This window comes from Trachinotus anak, unplaced genomic scaffold (assembly GCF_046630095.1).
Source record: "Trachinotus anak isolate AG129_WGS33_773 ecotype Australia unplaced genomic scaffold, CSIRO_AGI_Tana_v1 ptg000019l, whole genome shotgun sequence".
NCBI lineage: Eukaryota > Metazoa > Chordata > Actinopteri > Carangiformes > Carangidae > Trachinotus > Trachinotus anak.
The window spans coordinates 22,126,097-22,147,846 of NW_027273870.1; the positions used below are offsets into that span (position 1 = coordinate 22,126,097).

General features: G+C 39.6%; 2 protein-coding genes across 2 annotated transcripts; one reads left to right on the forward strand and one right to left on the reverse strand.

Annotated features, from left to right (window-relative positions):
• Positions 1-99: 99 nt before the first annotated feature.
• tapt1b (transmembrane anterior posterior transformation 1b) lies at positions 100-11,163 on the reverse strand. The gene is made up of 14 exons (XM_071503846.1): positions 10,946-11,163; positions 8,425-8,555; positions 8,224-8,342; positions 7,318-7,480; positions 7,075-7,210; positions 6,434-6,531; positions 6,274-6,343; positions 6,009-6,089; positions 5,712-5,821; positions 4,480-4,539; positions 4,119-4,187; positions 3,947-4,023; positions 3,669-3,841; positions 100-3,037 (listed from the first exon to the last, which is right to left on the reverse strand). Exons 1-14 carry the CDS (start codon positions 11,121-11,123, stop codon positions 2,784-2,786), a joined length of 1,719 nt encoding a protein of 572 aa, XP_071359947.1. The 5' UTR covers positions 11,124-11,163; the 3' UTR covers positions 100-2,783.
• A 1,518-nt stretch (positions 11,164-12,681) lies between these two features.
• On the forward strand, positions 12,682-15,591 carry clrn2 (clarin 2). The gene is made up of 3 exons (XM_071505674.1): positions 12,682-12,934; positions 13,764-13,943; positions 14,131-15,591. The coding sequence occupies exons 1-3, from the start codon at positions 12,682-12,684 to the stop codon at positions 14,397-14,399; spliced, it is 702 nt and encodes a 233-aa protein (XP_071361775.1). The 3' UTR covers positions 14,400-15,591.
• Positions 15,592-21,750: the final 6,159 nt, after the last annotated feature.

Here is a 21,750-nt window from a genome sequence, read left to right on the forward strand (position 1 = left end):
CTGTTTTCCCGTGCTTTGACACACACACACACACACACACACACACACACACACACACACAGAGACACACGCAAAACATTCAAATCACACCAGAAAGGGTTAAAAAACAAAATCTTATTTTATTCTCCTTCTACCATGTGAGGAGATGCATTACACAGATGGGTTGTACATGAAAAATAAAAACATCAAATATCAGAATCATACATAAGTAGTGAGGACCATTCATGCACTGCAATTTCTCTCTCTCTCTCTCCCTCTCTCTCACACACACACACCACACACTGATACATAAACACTCTTGATCCTTCATTTGCAAGAATGTAGTTCTGTCACTGTATTGACTGTCCTCCCATAATGAAGTTCGACTTACCCCAGGTTTGTGCCTCTCATGTACAACCACTACATTGAGTCACAGTTAAGCTTAGCATCCATTTTTCTGAACAGTAAATACCTGGCGATTCAATTCACACATTTTCTTCTGTTCTGAGGGTGTACTCAAAATCGTGACGAAGTCTTTGGACCATGTAAATGTTACATTCCCTGCATGATAAAGAAACCTACACAAGTCCATCACTTGTACTCAATTAATAACGTTAATGTTTTGTCCACACAGATTTTGACTGATGAAGGTCTGAGGACTACAACGTAATTAATAGTGTTTGTTTCCCCAGTCAAGAGTGTTTCATTTACACACACATCACTATGAATTTATGTTGTGCAAGGCAAGTAAACTATTTTCCAAGTTGCAACTCTAATTCCTTCCCAAGCAGCCAGAAATTAATTAACTTCTCACTAACTTTTTGCATGACACAAGAAAAATATAAACATGTTATTTTATATAAAAACTGAAGATAATATAAAGTAACAGCAATAAAGAGAAATAGCCTAGATCTAATAATAAAACCTAAATTATGGTTCAAGAAGTACAAATTGAGCAAGGAGATAAATTATTTTTGGCTAGCAACTTTGGATTAAGAAAACAGAGCTGTGACTCGAAAACTGGGCAAAATTGGGAAACAAACTTTTTAATTCAGCTTGTTTGAAGAGTCTTTGATGTTTCTGGAAATATCATTCTAACAGCAATAAGTGTTGTTAAAAGGCCTTCTGGGTTTTTCAAAGATCACCTGTTATTTATTTAAAAATAAACCAAAAAAAAAAAAAAACAACAGATGTTTAGCATTGTGGCTAGCATGTAATGATAATACATGACAGGCAAAAATCGGAGCTTGGTTGGACTTAGCTTTTGGACATGCAACTCCTGGCACTTCAGAGCAGACGGAGTTGTTTGATACGCTTAACTGATTAAACAGCGCTTCAGGCTTTCACAGCATGCAAGACTGTTTAGTACACAAGCCTCTGCAAAAAGCGTCTTCCATTACCCACAGCCAACCACACCAAACCTAATTTTTCCTCATGTACAGCACTCTGCCAAACAAAAATTGCATTCACTGCATTCATGTGATAACAGTGCTATTATTTTCCTCCTTCCTGTTTCCTGTCATTGGATTTGACTCACTCTAACAGCTGTGTCTTAGCTTTCAGACAATCTTTGACCATTTTACCTGCATACATGTAATCTTAACTATTTTTTTTTATATCACTGTCAAAATAATGGTGAAGAACTGGAAAACATGTTAAGTTGATGCTGGTGTCACACACCATGAATTTAAAATGAGAGCAAGCACACAGTGGTACTTCACCAAGACATTTCTTAAGATCACAGTTTCCAATATAAAAATTGCTATATGCCTATGTTGTTGTAATGATCTTCCGAGGCTGCATGCTTGAGTGATGAGAGCACACATGAACCACACTGGAAAAAAAAAAAAATCACTTTAAAAAGAAATATCTGCCAAACCTGTCTGGCTTGGAGGTCACTTCAAAATAATACTTGTGCTCTCACAAACAGGCACTGTCTTGTCTCAGTGCCTCAAACATTAACACAAATGTCATGATAACAAAACTTTTATCTGTGCCTAAAAGTTTAAGTCCAAACTGCATCATCCAAAGATGGCAATCAAAGGCAATGCACTCATGCCAGACTGTAGGTAGTGTCACTGCTGCCATTCTTAACGTGTTGGACTTCACCTATGGACATCTGAGCTCATCACAGTAACTCAATTCAAAAACAATCTTTTTAAATTTGTGTTGATGTGTGTGTCTGCAGAACGACTGAGATTTCAACAATGTATTCATGTGATAGTGAGTCTCAATCCTACAGCTGAACACGGTCAATTTTAGAAAAAAAGTCCAAGATTTTTCATAAAAACCTTATTTGAAATATTAGAATTTTCAGATTTTGAAATTAAAAAATTAAAAAATTGACAAGTTTTTGTTCTGTCTAAAAACAACTCCACGCTGTACATATGATTGTGCTTTTGAACACCCACTTGCACAGTCCAGCTGTTACGTTCCTACGACTACACACATTTTCACATATGAAGTTTTGTTTCTCTCTTTGTGCTCCACTCCAGCTGTGTACACCACTTTTCCACTTTGCTGTAATCAACGTGCATGTCTGCAGGTTGCCACGATGACAGCAGACCATCATCAGAGTCTACCTGATTAACCAGGTAATGGATTGGGCCAGCTGGAAACATCTGAAGCGACCTCTGATGCTTGTAGTAACAGCTTTATGCCTTGGCTGGTTTTGTCAGTAATAAATAAATAAATACTCCAGGGGTCAGATGCACAAGAATAAGTCCGGTCTGAGCATGCTCCATGACCCTGATCCCTGAACCCTGCGGTGTTTCCAGGACACTGACTGGTTGTTCCTATGGCATTTAGTCTATTCGGTTGCCACAGATGGTGAAGCGGTCTATCTCCAGCAAGTCTTTCTTGGGTGTTCTGTTTTTGAGACCGTCTCCTTCCAGTCCTGTGTCAGCGTTGATAATTTTGTCATCGTCCTCTTCGTCAGGCGTTGTCAGGAACGTGTCCGAGTCGCTCTTTGGAAGTGTAGGAGCAGAGCTCTCTGTGATGGTGGTGGGCTGAGAATTGTCTGACACCAGTGATATTCCTCCTTTGTCTGCTGTTGGTTCTGTTTGCAAGAGAGACAGAGTTTCATTCAAGCAGATAAAAAAACTTAAAGAGTAACTTTACACTAAATTCATTTTTTTAGAGTTAGTACATTGCAGGGTATGCAGGGTTTTTCCGACACAAAGAATTACAAGGCGGCCCCCTTTGTTGAATTTCATGCCGCCTCCAGATTGCGAGTGCCGTCATGGAAGGCATTATTTTCTAATGAGCGTTGCACTTGGTGGATTACCCTAAGTTCTAACTGGAACTGTGGCATTAGTCAATGTCACTGCTTTTACTGTTTAGCAAAAATAGATGCTGCGGGTCCTGCCAGTGCAACACAAGCTGATATAGACCAGTATACACGTTAATATGATATGATGATATGCAGGCACTGAAATCTAATTCAAAAGGTTGAAAATGGCTGAAATGTGTTGCCGTTGAACATCAATGGGAAAGACGGAGGGACACTTGAACAACAATCTGACAGAGTTGTGAGGGTGGTTGGCATGTCAGTGGTACATCGTGGGGGCAGGGTTGAATGCATATCTTGAATTTGTGAGGGGAGCATGTTCAAGTTAAAACAGGGAGTTACATTGCTCTTTAATGTGTAATTTAGAAATAAAGAGAGAAATGGATATTCTGAGTGCTACCTTGCTGTGGCGAAATGTGAACATGTTTGGTCCGGTGAGCTCTGGAATTTGCACGACTGGAGACGGCAGAAGGAGGAGGGTCGAAGAGCTTTTCCTCCATGTTGGCCTCTTTGACGAACACACAAGACGTCCCCAGCAGAACGATACTGTTGAGTACCTTTAGAGTGATCATCCTGTTCAAAAACATACACAGAATTACACAAAATTAATAAAAACCCTAAGAAATGCAGAACTAATAAAACCTAAGATGTGTGTTCAAAAGAAATCTTGATATTTACCCCAAATAAAACAGCAGCACACACATAAAGGAGAGTGAACCCTGGATTTTCACTGAGCTGGTCACTACTCTGATCAACTGAAAAAAGAAACACGAACTAAATATTAGATTTATACTGTATACAGTGAATATTATAGCATCAGCAATGGGCATCTTCATAAAGAGTGACTGACCAGCAGAGCTAAGGGAAGAGGGATGAAGCCCATTCTCCTGGATACAGAGTCGCTGTAGTCTGTGTAAGCCTGGGGACACATTTACCACATTATCTCAGAAAGCATCAAAAAGCAGCATTATTCTACTTTCTCACCCAGTGCAGTAAACAGTCCACAACATTTTAAATCAAATTATTACTTATCAAAAAAGAAAGGATGAGTGGACATTTCCTCAACTTTGCAACTACACTGCAGTTTAGCCTTGCTGATGAAAACAAAATAAATCAACATCTTCTGGGGGAGCACTTTTTCAAACATCTGCCTGAAACTGGAATTACAGTTTGGTGGAGGTAAAGCTGATATTTAACTTAATTTTTCTCACGTTTTTCTGTCGACTGCTGACAAGGTCAAAGGCAAGGCTGGCTCGGTATTCTCCGTATACCTGAGAAATGACACAGAGTAACAGAAGTCAGTCAAAGCAGAAACATCTAAACATCAAACAATTGGATAGTTACTGATTGACCTGGAATGAGCAGAGGGTATCCAAGATTACAAAATTAAAGGTGACAAATAAACTCTTTGCAAAACTAAAGCTGCCGAAAAATCAGTTAAAGTCAAGACCAAAAAAAAAAAAAAAAAAAAAAAAAGGTGCACACATGGATTAAATGAGAACGAGCATGTACGCACAAGCGCTTGAACGGCAACTACATGTGAGTGAGGTTTGTGTGATTAGGTTTGACAGTTTGGAGATAAAGGGGTTAATCCCTTCTGTGGAGTTGGTTTCCATTACATAACCATGGTTACAACTCTTTGAAGGAAACCAAAGAGGATGAGAACACAAGGAGGAGGAAAGAAGGAGAGAAGTGAACATGGTTTGCAAAAAAAAAGAAAAAAGAAAAAGAAAAATGCTCAGTAGACTCAGTACACTGACAGTTTCCCTCAGATACTACTGAGTATCTAGTATGAGTGGGCTGGGGTCTGAGACAGCGTGAAAGAGAGAGGAAATCAGTTCCAGTCTGTTGAGCCTGAAGTTTCTCTCTTGATATTCACAATAGTAGACGGACAAGACAATCCTAACTCAAGGCCTACTTACTAGCTTTTTCCTGAGATTTCAACTGCATTTCACAGTCTTCTTAAGTAGATGAACTTTAATCACTGGCAACTACCCCCCCATTGGCTGACTGCTGCAGTTTGGAAATTTAACTCCTGCTTATAACATCAATATAACTATCAATACGTTTTGACATTACTGAGGCTCATAATGTCCCATCAGCATGTTTATTATATAATATTATATTACTGGAACAGTGTCAGTGTCCTGGAACCATTTATACACAGATATTCCACATTTATCGCTAATTAATTTAGTGATCCTGTTAAAAGCAGCAAATAGAGAAAGAAAGAGGTAAAAAAGATGAGGAAATTCTATCTGTGGATGAAGACTAAAGCACTGAAAAAAATTATTATTTTGTCAAATCTTAATCTGCTTTTTGAGGTGGATTGTCTTTAAAACAACAAACAACATTGCTCCCTTAATTGCCACACTCACAGCACCACAACCTCATGGATAAACTGTGAAAGTGCTATATGGAGTACTGTACTGTGAGGCCTCACATCAGCGCTGATGTCGTTGAATTTAGTGATGAAAGCGTGCTTGACGATGTCCACGGCAACCTCCGAGGCTATCACCATGACTACATCAGGAAACAGCACCCACAGGTGGTCTAAAAACAGACACATTGAAAACTGTCAATATTCAGTGCAATAAGTTAGATATAAGAGAGTCAGTGACAGTGAAGTGTCGGACCACACTGAGAAGACTTGAGGAGCAGAGTGGCGCTCATATCTAAATGTCAAATAGATAAACCAGCTGTGTAGATTACAGTATTTGCACATCACTGTTTTCGTTACCAGGGTTCCATGAAAACTGCTCCATGTTTCTCAGACAGACGATGAGCAGGAGGATGTAGTTGGTGAACCTCTCTTTTATGTCTGTGGGAAACAAACAAATCAATCCTGGATTAACCTACTTTGCACTCACTGCGGCTGAGTTTGATTCCATAAATTCACCTTGTACTGAATCACCAAGTTCAAAGGCTGAGGTACAAAATGTCCAAAAAACACTGAATTAAGTGGCATATATTTGGCTGTTTTACACATCATCATCACCACTTACCACTGTTTGACATTTGAAAAAGGTTGTTCTTTTCAAACTTCTTGAACACACTTCCTTTGATCTCCACAAACTGCAAGAAAACCCAAAAATATCATGACTTAAGTCATGCTGCTGCATACATCTTATTCTGAGTTAATATGGCTTTGTGCATTACACTCACATTGTTTGACATCATGATGGTGAGCAGAGACTTGTTGTGGGAGTTGAAGGCTACGTTGAGAGTTGTGGCCTGAACCATGATGAGGATGGCATGGAGAACTAAATACAAACATGTTAAGGAAAAACTTATACTGAGGACTACATTAAAAAAACATCCTGCCAAGTTATTTTTATTTTGATATAAATCTCCTAATATGCACAATGAGTTTGAAGTAAAGATGTGTAGGGTTGCAACTAATGATTATTTTATTATTGATTAATCTGCTGATTATTTTCAATTAACTGGTCTAATATATCTAAAATTTTGAAACATTACTAATTTAGTTTCCATCTTCAAATCTTTTTTTATCCTACCAACACTCGAAAAACATACAAAACATATTTAGTAACTCAAAGTGATGTGCACTAAGAGGATCATCTGCCAGTTTTAAGAAGACATGGGGACCATTTTTCACAAATTAAACTGATGATTATAACTGCTGCAGATTAATTTTCTAACAGACAAATTGTTTTGGCCTTTTTGGTGTGTTTTTTTTTATTGTCTAAACTGTCTTTTTTGTCAGCTCATGCACAGAAACACATCATCCCACAAAGATACACAGACTGGCAACAACAAGCACAGGTCCTTCTCAGTGAGGATACAGACATAGAGCACAGCCATGAAGAAGTGAGGAATCACGCCTATGTGCGCTCTCTTCTTCTCCTTGGGTTCAGTTGCTGTCCAGTACAGAGCGTCCAGGATGTCCTGGCCAAATGATGAGAACAGGCGGTCTGCCACCTGACAACACAACAAGGACAAGAAAGGGTAAGAGAGTGAATGAGTGGGTGGCTGACTGTACTATACAATCAGAATTATAAACACTGGGAAGTATTATCTTAGTGCACCTCTAACATGTTGTAGATGATATACAGTTTGATGACAGACTGTCCCCTGATGAGGTGGTACATCATGGCATAATCCACGTAGCTCATCATTGAGTAACACAACACCATAATGAAGCCTTTCAGCACATCACACACCTGCGCTGGCTGAAGCAGGCGGGAACCACTAAAACACACACACACACAAATTACAGATGAAGAGAATATTCACAGAAGAAAATCACTAAAACAACAGAACAGGAGAGCAATAGAATGCAGGTTGTTATAATTTTAGTCTTAACACCAAGATAGAGCTCTACTGCTCCCTAGAGGTCAAGAACAATAATGCAATGGCTGTTTCTGTTCACAAATCTACATGTTGACACTGGAAGCTACTCAACAAATCTGTATGTATTTGTCAGTTTGCACCAGGGCTACAACTAACAATTACTTTCACTATCAATTAATCTATCAATTAGTTTTTAAATAATTTTTAATTAATTGGTCTGTAAAGTTGAGAAAAGTGGCCCTCACAATCTTGCAGAAGACAAGGTGTCTTCAGATTGATTGTGTTGTTTGACCATCTGCCCAACACCCCAAGATTTAAACAGATAATAAAACCCAAGAAAAGCATCATATCCTCTCATCTGAGAAACTGAAACCAAAGAATGTCAGAGAGGTTTGGATAGGATTTGGATTTAGGTCTTGAGGTTTTGAGGTGGTTTGTAGTGATAGTGTACTGGTTGGAAAGATACAGTGAAGTGAACAAACTACAATTCAAATCAACACCTGCTGTCAATTGTTTTAATACAGCTTATATTCATGAAAAGCTTTTAATGATTAATTGAATACTGGTCATCAATGTGGCCAAAGATCAATTAAGGAAACTGCTTAAATCCTGCACAGCTGACCCTTATGTATGAACTTCACCTGAGGCCACAGCATGGCAGTGTGAGGAGTCGTAGAAGGGCCAGAATGACTCTGAGGGGCAACAGCGTGAACACGTAGAGAAAGGCATCCAGGCACAGGAAGAAGCCGAATGTCATCAACTACGGAGAAATGGAGAGAGGAAAATGCATTTATTTATTTGTGACATTTATATTTTCTAAAGTGAATGTTTTGCGTGTTTACCTTCTCCAGCTCCTTGGGGATGCGGAGGCAAGTGTAGACCCTCTCTCTGCGCTCTGTGTATTTGGCCTCATTGTGTTCCAGGAAATAGCCTCTGGTGAGCTCAGTAGTTATAAATCTGACCAGAGACAGGTCTAGATACACAAGGACAGAGACAGAGCATTGAAAAGTTACATATAGACCAACTAAACCAATCATTCTTTCTCAAGCCTCCAAGATTGAGATCATGAGCTTGTCACCTTCACCTGTCTAATATAAGGGAACTTCACCCTCCTCTGAGGTCCCCCCCACACACCTTAGTGATAGAAATAACTACCATCTTAAAAGCTTTGATGACTTAATTCAGAGGTTAACAGTGGCTGCCTGCTTGTGCATTTGAACCGCAAACAAAGATAAGTCCTTAGCTAATAATCAACCAAGCAATTTAAAATGTATATTCACCAAACCCCTAGGAATATGAATAAGCTACACTAAAACCAAAACCATGTGCAGTAATCCCTGCTATAACAGCCTCCACTCCTCTGGGAAGGTTTACAACATTTTGGAAGCTGGCTGCAGGGATTTGCTCCCATTCAGCCACAAGAGTATTAGTGAGGTCGGCCACTGACGTTATGCGATAAGGCCTGGCTCACAGTCAGGGTTCCAAAGTTGTAAGGACACAAGTCAGTCAAGTTCTTCCACACCAAAATGGGAAAACTGTTTTTCTTTATGAGCCTCACTTTGTGCATGGGGGCACTGTAATATTGACACATGAAAGGGCCTGGAAACACACTATTTTCTAAAATATTAGTGTATCCAGCAGCAATAAGATTTCCCATAAAAGGTGTCCTGCACCATGTTAAGTATCAAAGTCAATATATTAGTCACAAGAACTACTACTCAACCAGTGAGAACAGTTGTATAATGTATTTTGTGACTCTAAAGGAGCTTTGTTTTCTCAGGGTAAGTAATCAAAATTGTACATTAAAATTGCACTGAGGTACACTACTTGAGTAAATGTACATTATTACATCCTACAGTATTATTACTGCCTACAGTTGTCTTATAATGCAGCGAAAATTGTGGACACACTGGATACTGTAAAAATTTAAACATACAATATACCCATCTATACATGGATATATTTTCAGATATAAAACTTAAAGGGAAGCATGTCTTGTTGTATCACAAAGCCACAAGGTCACGAACCTGACACTGTTCTTACTCACGTTTTCTAAATTACAATCTATCCTTGCAAGAAATTAACTTATCCTATTTTTTTTTTTTTTAAGTAACTTGTTCATAAAACTGGTTCATACATTTAGGGGAGTAAAAAGTACTCTACTTTCACTCTGAAATATAGTCAAGTATGATTATAAAGTAGAACAATGGGGAAATACTCAAGTTAAGTACAACCTCAAAATTATACTTGAGTAAATGTAATTAGTTACATAACTGTAGTCGGTACTACCAATTTTAACAAGGCTGCATATTAGCCACCTGGGGTTAGTTAAATCCAGCTCAGTGTTTGACAGCGTCTGAGGTAGTCGTTGCATCCTGCGAGAGGTGCAAACTCAGTGCAGCGCCGGTGTTGCCAGACTGGGCGGGATTCCGGGAGAGACTTCATGTCGTTTGAGGTGAAACGAATAGGCGCATGCACAACAAAATGTTATTTATCGTTGTTTAACCCGCTTATCAAAAATCGCAGCAGCAATTAAAGTAGTAAAACCATCGTAAAATCCTTAGCACCCGATTGCCACAATTTGTGTCAAAAACCGAGTCATTCCTCAGCCAAATCTAAACAAAATGACATGTTACATACATACTTTTAGATTCAATGTGACTTAAGCTTTACAGATATCATTGTCTCCGAAATATACTGCAAATATATGTTCATAAACCTGCTTATAGATCACAGAAAAAGACGCTCCTTATAACTGCAGAATCTGCCTGGGAATCATCCCTTTTTTCATTTTTCTTCAATATCTAAGTTATTCATTGACCGGTATCGGTGCATCCAATGGTACACAGCAATCAGGAACTGCTAATAGCAAATTCGGCGTACTTAATTTTCCAAAATGTAAACACATATTGGCTAAACACAGGGCTCAAGTTGTACTCCACAGCTTAATTCACTAGGTCCATGGCAACATTATAGTTAATGTATCTTTAGCTACAGCTGTTAACATTTTACGTTTAAATCATATACACATAAAAGCATATATAATGCACAAAAAAACTAAATAAAAATTATAGATTGGACAACTTTTATGACGATTGGGTGGATTTAAGACTCTGACTGAGCTACTTTTATCAGGTAAATCTGGCAACATTGAGCAGCGCCCAAAGCTGCAGACTCCACTGGCTGAAATTGCAACTGCGTGCTTAAGATCCACGATTATCACAGATGACCACACTTACAGTGCAGTAGCGTTATCTAACCCCAGCCAGTTTGCTTGTGAATAAATACTAGTCATTTTAGCAGCTAGCTTAGCGCTGTCAAACTGATGGGGTCTGTGGCTGTGGAAATGAGGCTAGCCCTCACCTGACAGGTTGCGTTTCTTGCCCTTACTGCCGCCATTTTTATCGTTGAACCCCAGCGTTTCCGTGACTCCGTCCTTCTCCTTGCTCTTCTCAGTTTTTGCAGCCTTACTGTCCCTCTCCCTGTCCTCCTTCTCCTTCTCTTTCTCCTCTCCCAGACCTGTCGACAGCGAGTCCGCCATCTTCGTCAAACGGTCTCAGCTGCTGCCTGGGAGACTGACATCTGCGTCACACGCCGTGACGTCATCACGCCCCGTAGTGTCACCAAATCGCCGCAGTGTGTCGCCAAAAGCTCACTCACTTTACACCTTATTGTTAAATAAAAGGTGGGGGATTCATATGTCAGAATAAGACTATACAAAATATACAATCAAAATACCTCCAACGACAAAATTTACATTAATAATGCAAAATAAAAAATGATAATAGCAATAAATCATGCTAATATATGTCTTGTGGATGAGCCCTGAGTTAAAATCCTGTTTTAGTATCTTTTAGCAACTACTGTGTTGGTAGCTTTGGGCAAAATATAATTAAGGTGCTGTAATCTGTCATGTGCACTGAATCTGATAACAGTGTGCACCAGGGTCCACACTGTACAAGATACACACAGGTGTGGGAGGAATGGGATTCAACAAGGGCCCGCAGTTTAAAAAAAAAAAAAAAAATCTTATCTTATTATCATCTTCAAACTAGATTTTGACACAGGGATCTTTCTCAAGACAGGGTCTCTCTCCCACTTTAAGGTCCTGATCATGTATTGCACTTTAGTAATGCACACTATGTTCAATCACCCCAGTCAAATGGCCACAGACCACCGATGACACATTGACAATTTAAAATAATAAGTACTAAAATATAACTTAACAATAAAAAGAAATATAAAAGGACCAAATGATACAAAATATAAACGTCAAAATGCAATAGCAGTTTTGTAGTGGGTTAAGAAAAAGTATGGTATGATAGTAATGTATGAAAAAAGATGTGGAAATAGGGCTTAATGTAAACTTATCATACCAGTGGTCTTTATGTTGCCTTCTTTTTTTTTTTTTTTGTTTTGGTACATTTTTAACTTAATGTAGGGTCTACATGTTTTATTGCATCTTGGCCTCTATTGTATTGCACATTCTGCAAATAATGTAAACTGCCAGAAATATGTACCAATATGCACAAGATAGACCTAAATGATTAAGTGGAGCATGCAAAGAACGAGATATGAAGTTTAGGACCATAAAACCTAAATTTGCTAACCTCATTGGTGCCACGACCTGACCTTTAGGGTGTGTATTATAATGGACCACATCTGTCATTCTGACACAATTATCTATGCTTACATGATTTTATAGCTGCAGCCGCCTAAGGTCACCAATTAGATGATACATTTCCAGCTCCAAATACCAAGCCGCGAAGGTTAATTAATGCCCTGAATAAAGAGGAGAGTGTGTGTGTGTGTGTGAGTGAGAGAGAGAGAGAGAGAGAGCAGAAACCAGGCGCACAGGGCAGGGATAGAGTTTCTCCAGGTAAGAGATCTCTTTGACCGCCATAGATTCGGTTTCTCCCCCTCTGTGACTCATGCGTCAACACACGCAACATTTCACCAAGAGAAGCACATTTTCTGTCGGATTATGATTTATTTTTACTTTTCAAATTCTCAAAGAAACTCATGGTGATCGCCGGGTGCGCCCCGCTGTCGCTGCCGGGCGTCCTGCTCCCTCCCCCGGGCCACCATGGGCTAGTAAGATGCCTTCTCTGTGGAAACGGATAACTTTCTCCGTGGCCTCGGCGCTCTGTGTCGGCTCAGTGGTCCTCTTGGTCGTGGCCCTGTCCACTGAGAGGTGGGTCACCGGTCGGATCCTGTGTAAAACCGGAGCGGAGATAGTGAACGCTTCCCATCCGGAGCTGGACCAGTTCATCGGGGACGTTTATTACGGCTTGTTCCAGGGAGGAAAGAGCAAGAAGTGCGGGCTCGGGAAAAGGCGCTCGAAAATATATAGTAAGATGAAATGTAGCATGAAAGCCCTCTGTAAGCCTCTCTGCTCAGTCCTGTTAAAGACTTAGCCTCCTGTCGAGACCCAAAGTGTTTATGAAGTCATCATGAAATAGCCTACAGACTAATTATATGAATACAGATAATATAATCGCGCAATTGTGGGACAACACAATACATTTAACAAACGTGTCTATTGTTTTAGATCCCCTCTAACTACTGCATCAACAGCATCAGATATTCAGCAAAATAAAGTCCTGGAGAGTTTCCAAAAATACCAAATATATCAGGCTGAATTTTGGGAAAACTCTGCAATAAAACGATGCACAAAACATCAAGCAGAATATTTCCAGTGAATGACATTGCAGCAATAAAAACATAGTCTAAAAGCTACTTAAGGGAATACTCGATGCTATTAACATAATTAAATATCAAGTACAAATAAACACACCAGTTGCTTGGAATGGAAATTAGCTGCCATGTTTCTCTACTATAAGCTCACTTAATCTTTTGTGTTTTCACTACTTTTTCATACTGCCTGTCTTTTAAAGATAGATCTTTTTCTGGAAGATTTTTCTTGATATGAACTCCAGATTAACCATAAAAACATGAAAAACTAGACATTGAACATAAGGGATTTAAACGTAGGTATGTGAATGATGTCTTTCATTATAAAAAAGAAACACACATAAGATACATTGTTGCTACGACTACATTTACTGCAAACATTCAGACACACTACTGACTTCAACATCACAATGAAAACGTTTAAAGTAACTTTAAATTTCAAGACTTGCAGGGCTGATAATATGTGCATTTCTGTCTGACTGTCCAGTTTTTCCAAAGCTCATACGAACACTGAACAGCGGCCTTCACATGATGGTGATCCTCTTCTTGCTGGTGGCCATTGGCTTTGCTCTGGTCAGTCTGTCTTTCTGTATTTACAACGCACGCAAGATTCCCTACCAGAGCATCAAGGGGCACAAAGGACTCTACCTGTGGAACGTCATTGCTGGTATGTGAGGGGATTTTGTCTTTACACTGACACTGTCCCTCAAATATTGCTTTGTTTTGTCATTTCCATGCCCTGCATTTCCCTCTTTTTTTTTTTTTTTTTGCAATCGAGTGTGCTAACTTTTATCCCAGTTCCTGGCTTTTGAGCATTCCATCCATTTCCACTAACACTTTGTATTTCTTTCCAGCTTTTTTCGGTGCCCTGGGTGTTTTGTGTTTCCTGGCCGCCATGAAGCACCACAGTCTGACCGAGCGAGTGGCAAACTATCAGGAGAACCTCTTTGTCCTGGTTGTCCTGGATGACAGCCTGGACTGGTCCTTCTGGCTGGGTGTGGGCAGCGTTGCAACTCACTTTGCCATCTGTGGAGTGGTTGCCATGAGCCGGATCAAACTGCCGAAACCAGAGATCAAGAAACCTGAAGAACCCACCATCTCTGCTCTGGACCTGCTCTACTGAATGACCAAACAACATGTTAGCACCATCACTCATGGTTGGCCACTTAGGCTGATTATATAATCACAATTTGGCCTCATGAATGATTTTTACATAAACTGACAGTTGAAAAAAAAAAAGCTGATTTGTCAATAAGAGTTATCTGGACAAAAGTGTTGACTTGCTTCTTCAAAGTGCTGCCTGGGCTGTAAGGATGCTGTTCAAAATGTTGGAGTTATACTCTTGGAGTACATGAGCAGTCAAGTCATGTCCAAAATCTCAAATTTACCTCTCAACAGAAAAAGCACTCATAGATAGAGATGCAATACACCCTGTAGATACAGTAGTGTGAGGAAATAGAATAATAATAGTCTATTAGGTAGATAACGTTTAAAAATAAAATCAGCTGTTTTTTCAGTATATTGTCCTCTGCAATTATGCCAAGCAGTCATTCTGTATCCTACCATAGGGGTCACAGCACACAGGCAAACACAGGAGACACTGCTCACCCTGATAGAAACTGGGGACAAGTCACACTCATGACCTGCTGTTGCCTGTCCCACCACACTGCAGAGACTGTGAAATTACAACCAAACTCAGTACAGTATTTATGACAAATAGCTACAAATATCAAGTCACTGGTCGCTAATAGTGTCAAACACTATTAGAAATCCTGATCACAGAGGAGGCTGACAGTAATGGCAGGTCTTCAGGTCTATAAGATAGCTGTAAGACTGAATTGAATAATTCTCTTCCACATGAATGGACAGTGTCCTGTATCCCAAACTCAGCTATTGAGCTGTGGACTTCCCATGCTGTATATACTGACTATAGCTGCATGTGTAAATATGTTTTTTTTTTTTTGCATTGTATGTATGGAATGTCAGTAAGAGATTTGTTATGGTTCTCAGAATAAAATCTTGAACGCACAGTGCGTAACTTCTGCCGCTAGGGGTCTCTCAATCAAATCTATAACAAAATACGGCGTTGGGTGACGTCATGAAATAGCGTGGGATCATGGGAGTTGTTGTCTTCAACACCATTGTCGTAAGCTTCTACCGGTTTGGATTTCTTCAGTGTCAGTTGTTCAGGAGGTTTTTATCTGGAGCTGAATTATCTACAGAGTCTCCTCCTCAAAATAAAAACAGACTTGGTGATTATAACCGTTCAAAGCACTGAAATCAGTTTCACATTAAAAAATTCACACGGTTAAGACAAAACAGAAAAAGTGAATTTTTATCTGTCATGACAGAGGGAACCTCTGTAACTTGTATGTGAAGTATGAACCAATTAAAATTAATTTAAGAAAATTATATATATATATATATATATATATATATATATATATATATATATATAGATAGACAAAGTCCATTATCATAACAGGGGGGACACTGTTCTCCCTGCTGGCTTGTCTACCTATATAACAGTTAAATTGTGTAAACTTAAGCTTGATATTACTGACAGTATATTTACAAGATGATGACATAAAATGATAGTTACACATTTCTGTTGTACATTTTTTAACTTTACATATAAATAAAGCTAGGAACATTAATTACAATGTTACCAGCGGGTATAAAAAATACCCAAAGTTGATAGAAAAGAAACAAAAACAAGTAGATACATATTATGATGCCAAAATATGATGTTTAGAGGAAAAAGCAGTGTATTTACAGCATGGATGTATTATAAGACTGGATGCACCTGAGCTCAATTTTGAGTGTCATGGCAAAGGCTGTGAATACTTATGTACATGTGATGTTTTTTGTTTTTTATTTTTAATATATTTGCAAGAATTTCAAGCAAACTTTTTTTCACTTTGTTATTATGGGGTATTGTGTGTAGAATTTTGTGGTAAAAAATGAATTTAATCCATTTTGGAATAAGGCTGTAACATAACAAAATGTGGAAAAAGTGAAGTGCTGTGTATACTTTCCGGATGCACTGTAGAACCTTTAAATGGGGCCACCCCACAGACAAATCAAGAGGCACTGACTTAATGAAGTATCAGGGATTCTGCATTTCATTAAAATATCAATTAAATGTCCTCAGTGAGGAATGCAGAAATTATATTACTCTTTGACCCCGCCCCCACATAAGGAGCTATTGAGTTCAAATGAACTAAATAAAAACAAAAACATAGTCTGGCAGTATAGACTTGCTTGCAAATTTCATTCTCAAAAAGTTGAATGCTTCCTTTCCTCAGTCAGGCTACTCAAGTTGAAAGTAGTTTGAGCCATAATTTACAATAGCTGTAACAGGTCTCATCCAGATTTTATATTGGACATAAAGCCCGACCCCCAGGGGGCCCTGCGCCCAGCCATCGGGCTCGTTCAGCCTCGCGCGAGGCTACTCCCCCGACTTACTCCCCCGAAAACAGTAGAACTTGATGCTCAAAATTCCTACACTGTGTACGACCCTGAAGTTACAAGTACAATTTTGACTCCATCCTTACACTTTAAAAATGATTGGACAAAGACAGTCCAATCACAAAGCAGATTCCACTCAGAGGGCAGGTGGTTCTGTTGCCTTCATCTGTCGCAGATCCTGAACAGTGTAGTAGATTTTAAAGCCAGCGCTGTCGTCCATCTTGAAAATCTACCACATCTTTCAGGAAGCGCGATAGAGATGAAGATACCAGAACCACCTGCCCTCTAATTGGACTCTGCTTTGTGATTGGACTGTCTTTGTCCAATCATTTCAAGGTGTAAGGATGGCGTCAAAAGTGTGCATGTATATTCAGTGTCACACACTGTGTAGGAACTTTGAACACCAAGTTTTACACAGTTGTCTGCTTTGTATCCACACACAGACACTGACAAGAGCAGTTCTTCCACGGTGTCTTTGTGTTACCTCACCACTGATTTCATTTGGTCAGATTTTAAAATCACACGGTCTTTTTACAAATACAAATTTCCTCTACACAAGCACAATGTCTTCACGTGTATATACTTGAGTTTCTCATACAGATTTTGCAGGTTTACAAAGAGTGATTTAAAACTGCCCATGACTTACCATTTTTTGCTGGTTGTGGGGCACCATACAGGATGTGGTCCTGGCCTGAGGTGGGTTCTGGGCTCTCTATGAAAACAGGCAGTTATATTAACATACATTTTCCACTGCAGGGCAAATCAAGACATTTTAGGCAGCTTTTCACAAAACAATATTAAGAAACATTTTCACTTTAAATAATTCATTTCACTTACCATTATAAACTCAGGATCCTGGAAAGATTTTTAAAACCTTACATTACTTGGTTGTGGTTTAAGTGGCATTTACTGGTGTCAAAAAAAGAGAAGTTTTTTTTGTTTGTTTGTTTTTTAAACCTTACTGATTGGACAATGACAATCCAATCACAAAGTTCAGTCAGAGGGCAGGTCATTCAATTGCGTTCAGCTCCATGGCAGATCCTGAAAGGTGTAGATGATTTTCAAAATGGAGGACAGCATGGGCTTGAAAATCTACTACACCTTTCAGGGTATAGGCAGAGATGAAGGTAAAGGAACCACCTGCTCTCTGATTGGACTCTGGGCAGCAACAATCCCACAAAGCAATCAGATTAAGTTTAAAAAAAAAAAAAAAAAAGCGTCAGAATGTGTACTTGTAATTTTTGAGCATAGGGGTGGGCGATCTGGCCAAAGGTCATATGTCAATCTTTCGAGCTTTATCACAATCTACATTGTTTCCACTGATTTTATTGTGAAAGTCCTAAGCGGAAGTAACGATGTCTTTTTCCGCCGCTTTGACACCAGCTCCAGATGTTGGCCAGCTAGCAACTCTTCCTCGCCAACAATGTTGTCTTACATGTCCAAATTGTGCCACAACCAATCACATTTCTCGCTGAGCTCATATGGAGTATTCTTTTGGACAGCACAGTTATTTATGAGGCTGCTAACCAGCTGCTAACCAGTCGCTAACCAGCTGCTAACCAGCTGCCCCGCCTCCTGTGTGCCGCCTTTACCGCAGGTGTCTCATTGGCTGGTGACATTAGCTCTTGTTCTGCTCGGGTGAAGAATATAATAATATAATATAATATAAAATAATATATGTCTGTGAGCCAAATGCACCAGGCTGCAGAACAAGGGCCGCTCCCGCCAGCTGCGGTTAGCATGCTAGCTGTTTAACAGGTGGCAGTGGGCAGGTTAGCAGCATTAACCTTGGACATTAACCAGGGCTATCTAAATATAGCAGCTTTAATGAAGGCATCTGTGCATTCATATTAAAAGTTGATCATATGCCAAAGTCAGATCACCCAGCCCTGGTTTCACAGTTTTCTGCTCTGTATCTGCACAAAGATTTTAACAAAAGCACAACTTCTGTCACATCGTCTCTGCATCAGCTCACCACTGCTGTCTCCAACAATAACATCACTTCAGAGATTCAGCGGCTACAAAAACTCTGTTCAATATATTCAGCGTCTCATTTGCGCCGAGTTTCCCTCTTTGCAAACAAAACAATAAGCATCAATATTTCAGTTCATTTCTCTTATGATGCAAAGGACTCGTCCTCCAACTAAACAGGCTCTGATGAATAAAGTGACCTCTCTTACCTTCGGTGCTGCAGAGGAGCAGATCCGCTGGAGGCTGTTGACAGAGCAAAGCTTCAGTTTCTGCCTCATGTTTGTTTGTCGCTGGTTTTTAAAGAAGAAAACGCGCGTTTTCTGGCCAATCAGCGCAGGAGGCAGCGGATAAACAGCGGCTCTCTGCGGCTCTGCTGCTTCCTCTCTCTTCCTGCTCCACCTGCTCCACCACTGTCACAAGGATCAGCTGTTTCTGCGTGTTTGTTCCCGGTTTATATTTCTGACATTACTCACATCATTCTGGCAAAGACTCGACCGAGTCTAACCAGTTTGTTTCCGGTTTGTCTCACGGACACACGGGAAATATTAAAGCAGCAAACATGAAGGTCAGAAACAACAGGAAGTGCCAGTGGAGGAAATGTTTAAAGTTCATAAACTGCAGCGGTGAGTGAAGGTAGAAGCCCAACAACAGCTGTAAGCTGTAAGTTTCACTTACTAGTAAATAATAATCACAACATTCATAAACATACAGTTCATTCGTTTGAAGCAACTTTGAATAAATAAAAGGCTTAAATGTCACCAGTGATTCCTGGGCCCCAGGACCAGTGAAGTCTGTGTTTGAAAACACGTCACTCTGTCCTGAAGCTGGAAACCAGAGAATCCTCCAGAGACAACACAACGGCATCGACTTTGAAATGTTAGCAGCTGTGTCTTCCATCAAAACACTGATTAAAAACTGTCAGTGAGAAATGAAAATGTGGAATGCATCAGCCTTTAATTGAATCGCTCACATTGAGAGCAAATGAACAAATACAGCAGAAAAACAGACTCTGGAACGATCGACTGAAAAAGTCAAAGGTTTGTTCTCAGCATCTACAGCTGAAATTAATTTGAGCCACTGGGGGAAATTAGTTACCTTGCTAACCCTATAATCTACAGTAGCTGTGTTGTGTTCCTCCTGACACGTCTCATTTGGCTTTAAATTGGGCACAAAATTTGAAATTTGAATCTCATTTCAGGCCAAGATATATGTAATATATAAACATTTTATGGCCTCACAGCATCAGAGCCCCGTTCATTGTTAAAGAGCAAACCAGGTCGACATCGAACATTAATGTTCTCTCTTTGGTTTCTAACGTTAGTGAAGAGCTGCATGTTCACAAATATTGACCAAACTGTTCTGAGGCACAGGAATAAGAACAGTTCTGTCAAAGGGTTGGGTTCTCCTTTAAATGCACAATCCGGATTATGATTGTAGCGTCCAATCCATGATTATAGTGGTCTGTCCTCAAAGCATCTGGTGCAGGAAAATAACAGACTCAATTATAAACATTAAGGTCATTACAAAAGCCTGTAGAAGACTTCAATAGAATTATATAAACTTGAAACTGAAAAAAATCCATGATAGAATTGAGATTTCTGACACATGTATGTGTTCTAGGATAAAACACTGGACTGAATGAATGTGAGCAAAGCAGGACAAGCAGGTTCCAGTTGAAGGTTTTTAATCTTTTGCCTGCAGTCAGTCAGGTGTGAGTGGTTACATGTCTACAAATGAAAGAAAGCGAACATACAGGTCAGATTCTATCACTTTCCCTTGAATAAATCAACAAACAATTCTAAATCAAAATCAGTACATACATTATCGCTTTAAATATATAATGGTGGGAGAACAAACCAAGGAGATTAAATGTACCACTGAACAACAAAACACACATGACTTAAGGAAATATAATGAAATAAACTACTCACTCTACACACTCAGGAACAAAGGTGAGAGCAGCTCAGCTGAAGGACAAACAGAATGAGCTCAGGACACAGAACAAAGAAAACTCAAGACACCTGTGTGAGCTGCCCAGTTCTCCACCTGTGCTGCTCAGCCCAGCAGTCATGTGACCCCGCTTCCCACAGGATGCTTTATTTCAGTATAATTTAAAAAGAAAATGCAGTACTCCATTTTGCATTTTCATTTTCACATACTCATGTGTGTACTCATCTATGAACATATTAAAATGATGATTTTCAAAGACTGAACCTGCTCTGCAGTGACAGTATTTAAACATAATGAACAAACAGCCCTCAGGCCATTGCATTTACATGTCACTGTGCTCTTTAGGGGTCAAAATGAAAATGCACTCAGTCCTCTCACTGAGGCAGGTCATCAGTGGGGATGTCACTTCCTTGTCATTTGTAATGTTTCTGTCACTGGGGCAGTGGTTGTAGATGGTTCCCTGTAAGGAAATGACCAGAGATGAGATTTAAAGATTTTTAAATGTATTACAATAAGTGATAAGATGCTGAGAGACAGTCTCATCTCATCAGTGAGGACGTCACTTCCTCGTCTCTCGTCACTTTGTCTGTCTGGGGCAGTGGCAGCAGCTTGTTTTACCCGTCTGTGTCTTATATCAATACAACTCAATGAAAATTGTCAGACATATGATTTAAAGAATTTATCTGTGGGCGTGAATCTCCATCAGCTGAGTCTGCTCCCTCTGCAGCTCCACCTTGATCCCTCACTTAAGTGCACTCTTCTTCTCAGTCAGCAAGATCTTGAATTCATTTCAGATATAAAGCCTGTAAAATGATATGAGCTTGATGAGCATGTGATCACTTCCAGTGGTGATTGCACACACAGTAAACTCAGAATAACAAACCTAAATAAATGAAGGCGAAAGACCTTGTAAACATGTTTGTTGTCTCCATTTTCCTGAGAGTCACTCAGCAACTGTTTTTTGACTGATAAATCAAAGTTTAGGAGGATGTGCACACAATGAGCCCACAGGAGGAAGCTCCTCTCTGAGCTGCAGGTCTGTGGTGACCTCTAGTGACAGGACTGAAGTATTGCTCTGTGTC

Bases quoted from the DNA above. Each gene is read 5' to 3' on its own strand.
- tapt1b (XM_071503846.1), bottom strand. From the start codon at position 11,123: ATGGCGGACTCGCTGTCGACAGGTCTGGGAGAGGAGAAAGAGAAGGAG. The intron at 5,822-6,008 runs GTAACGAAAACA...GTCTGTTTTTAG, and splicing joins GCAGTTTTCATGGAACCCTG to ACCACCTGTGGGTGCTGTTT. The intron at 4,188-4,479 runs GTGAGAAAAATT...ATGTGTCCCCAG, and splicing joins TCAGCAGTCGACAGAAAAAC to GCTTACACAGACTACAGCGA.
- clrn2 (XM_071505674.1), top strand. From the start codon at position 12,682: ATGCCTTCTCTGTGGAAACGGATAACTTTCTCCGTGGCCTCGGCGCTC. The intron at 12,935-13,763 runs GTAAGATGAAAT...CTGACTGTCCAG, and splicing joins AAGGCGCTCGAAAATATATA to TTTTTCCAAAGCTCATACGA. The intron at 13,944-14,130 runs GTATGTGAGGGG...ATTTCTTTCCAG, and splicing joins CCTGTGGAACGTCATTGCTG to CTTTTTTCGGTGCCCTGGGT.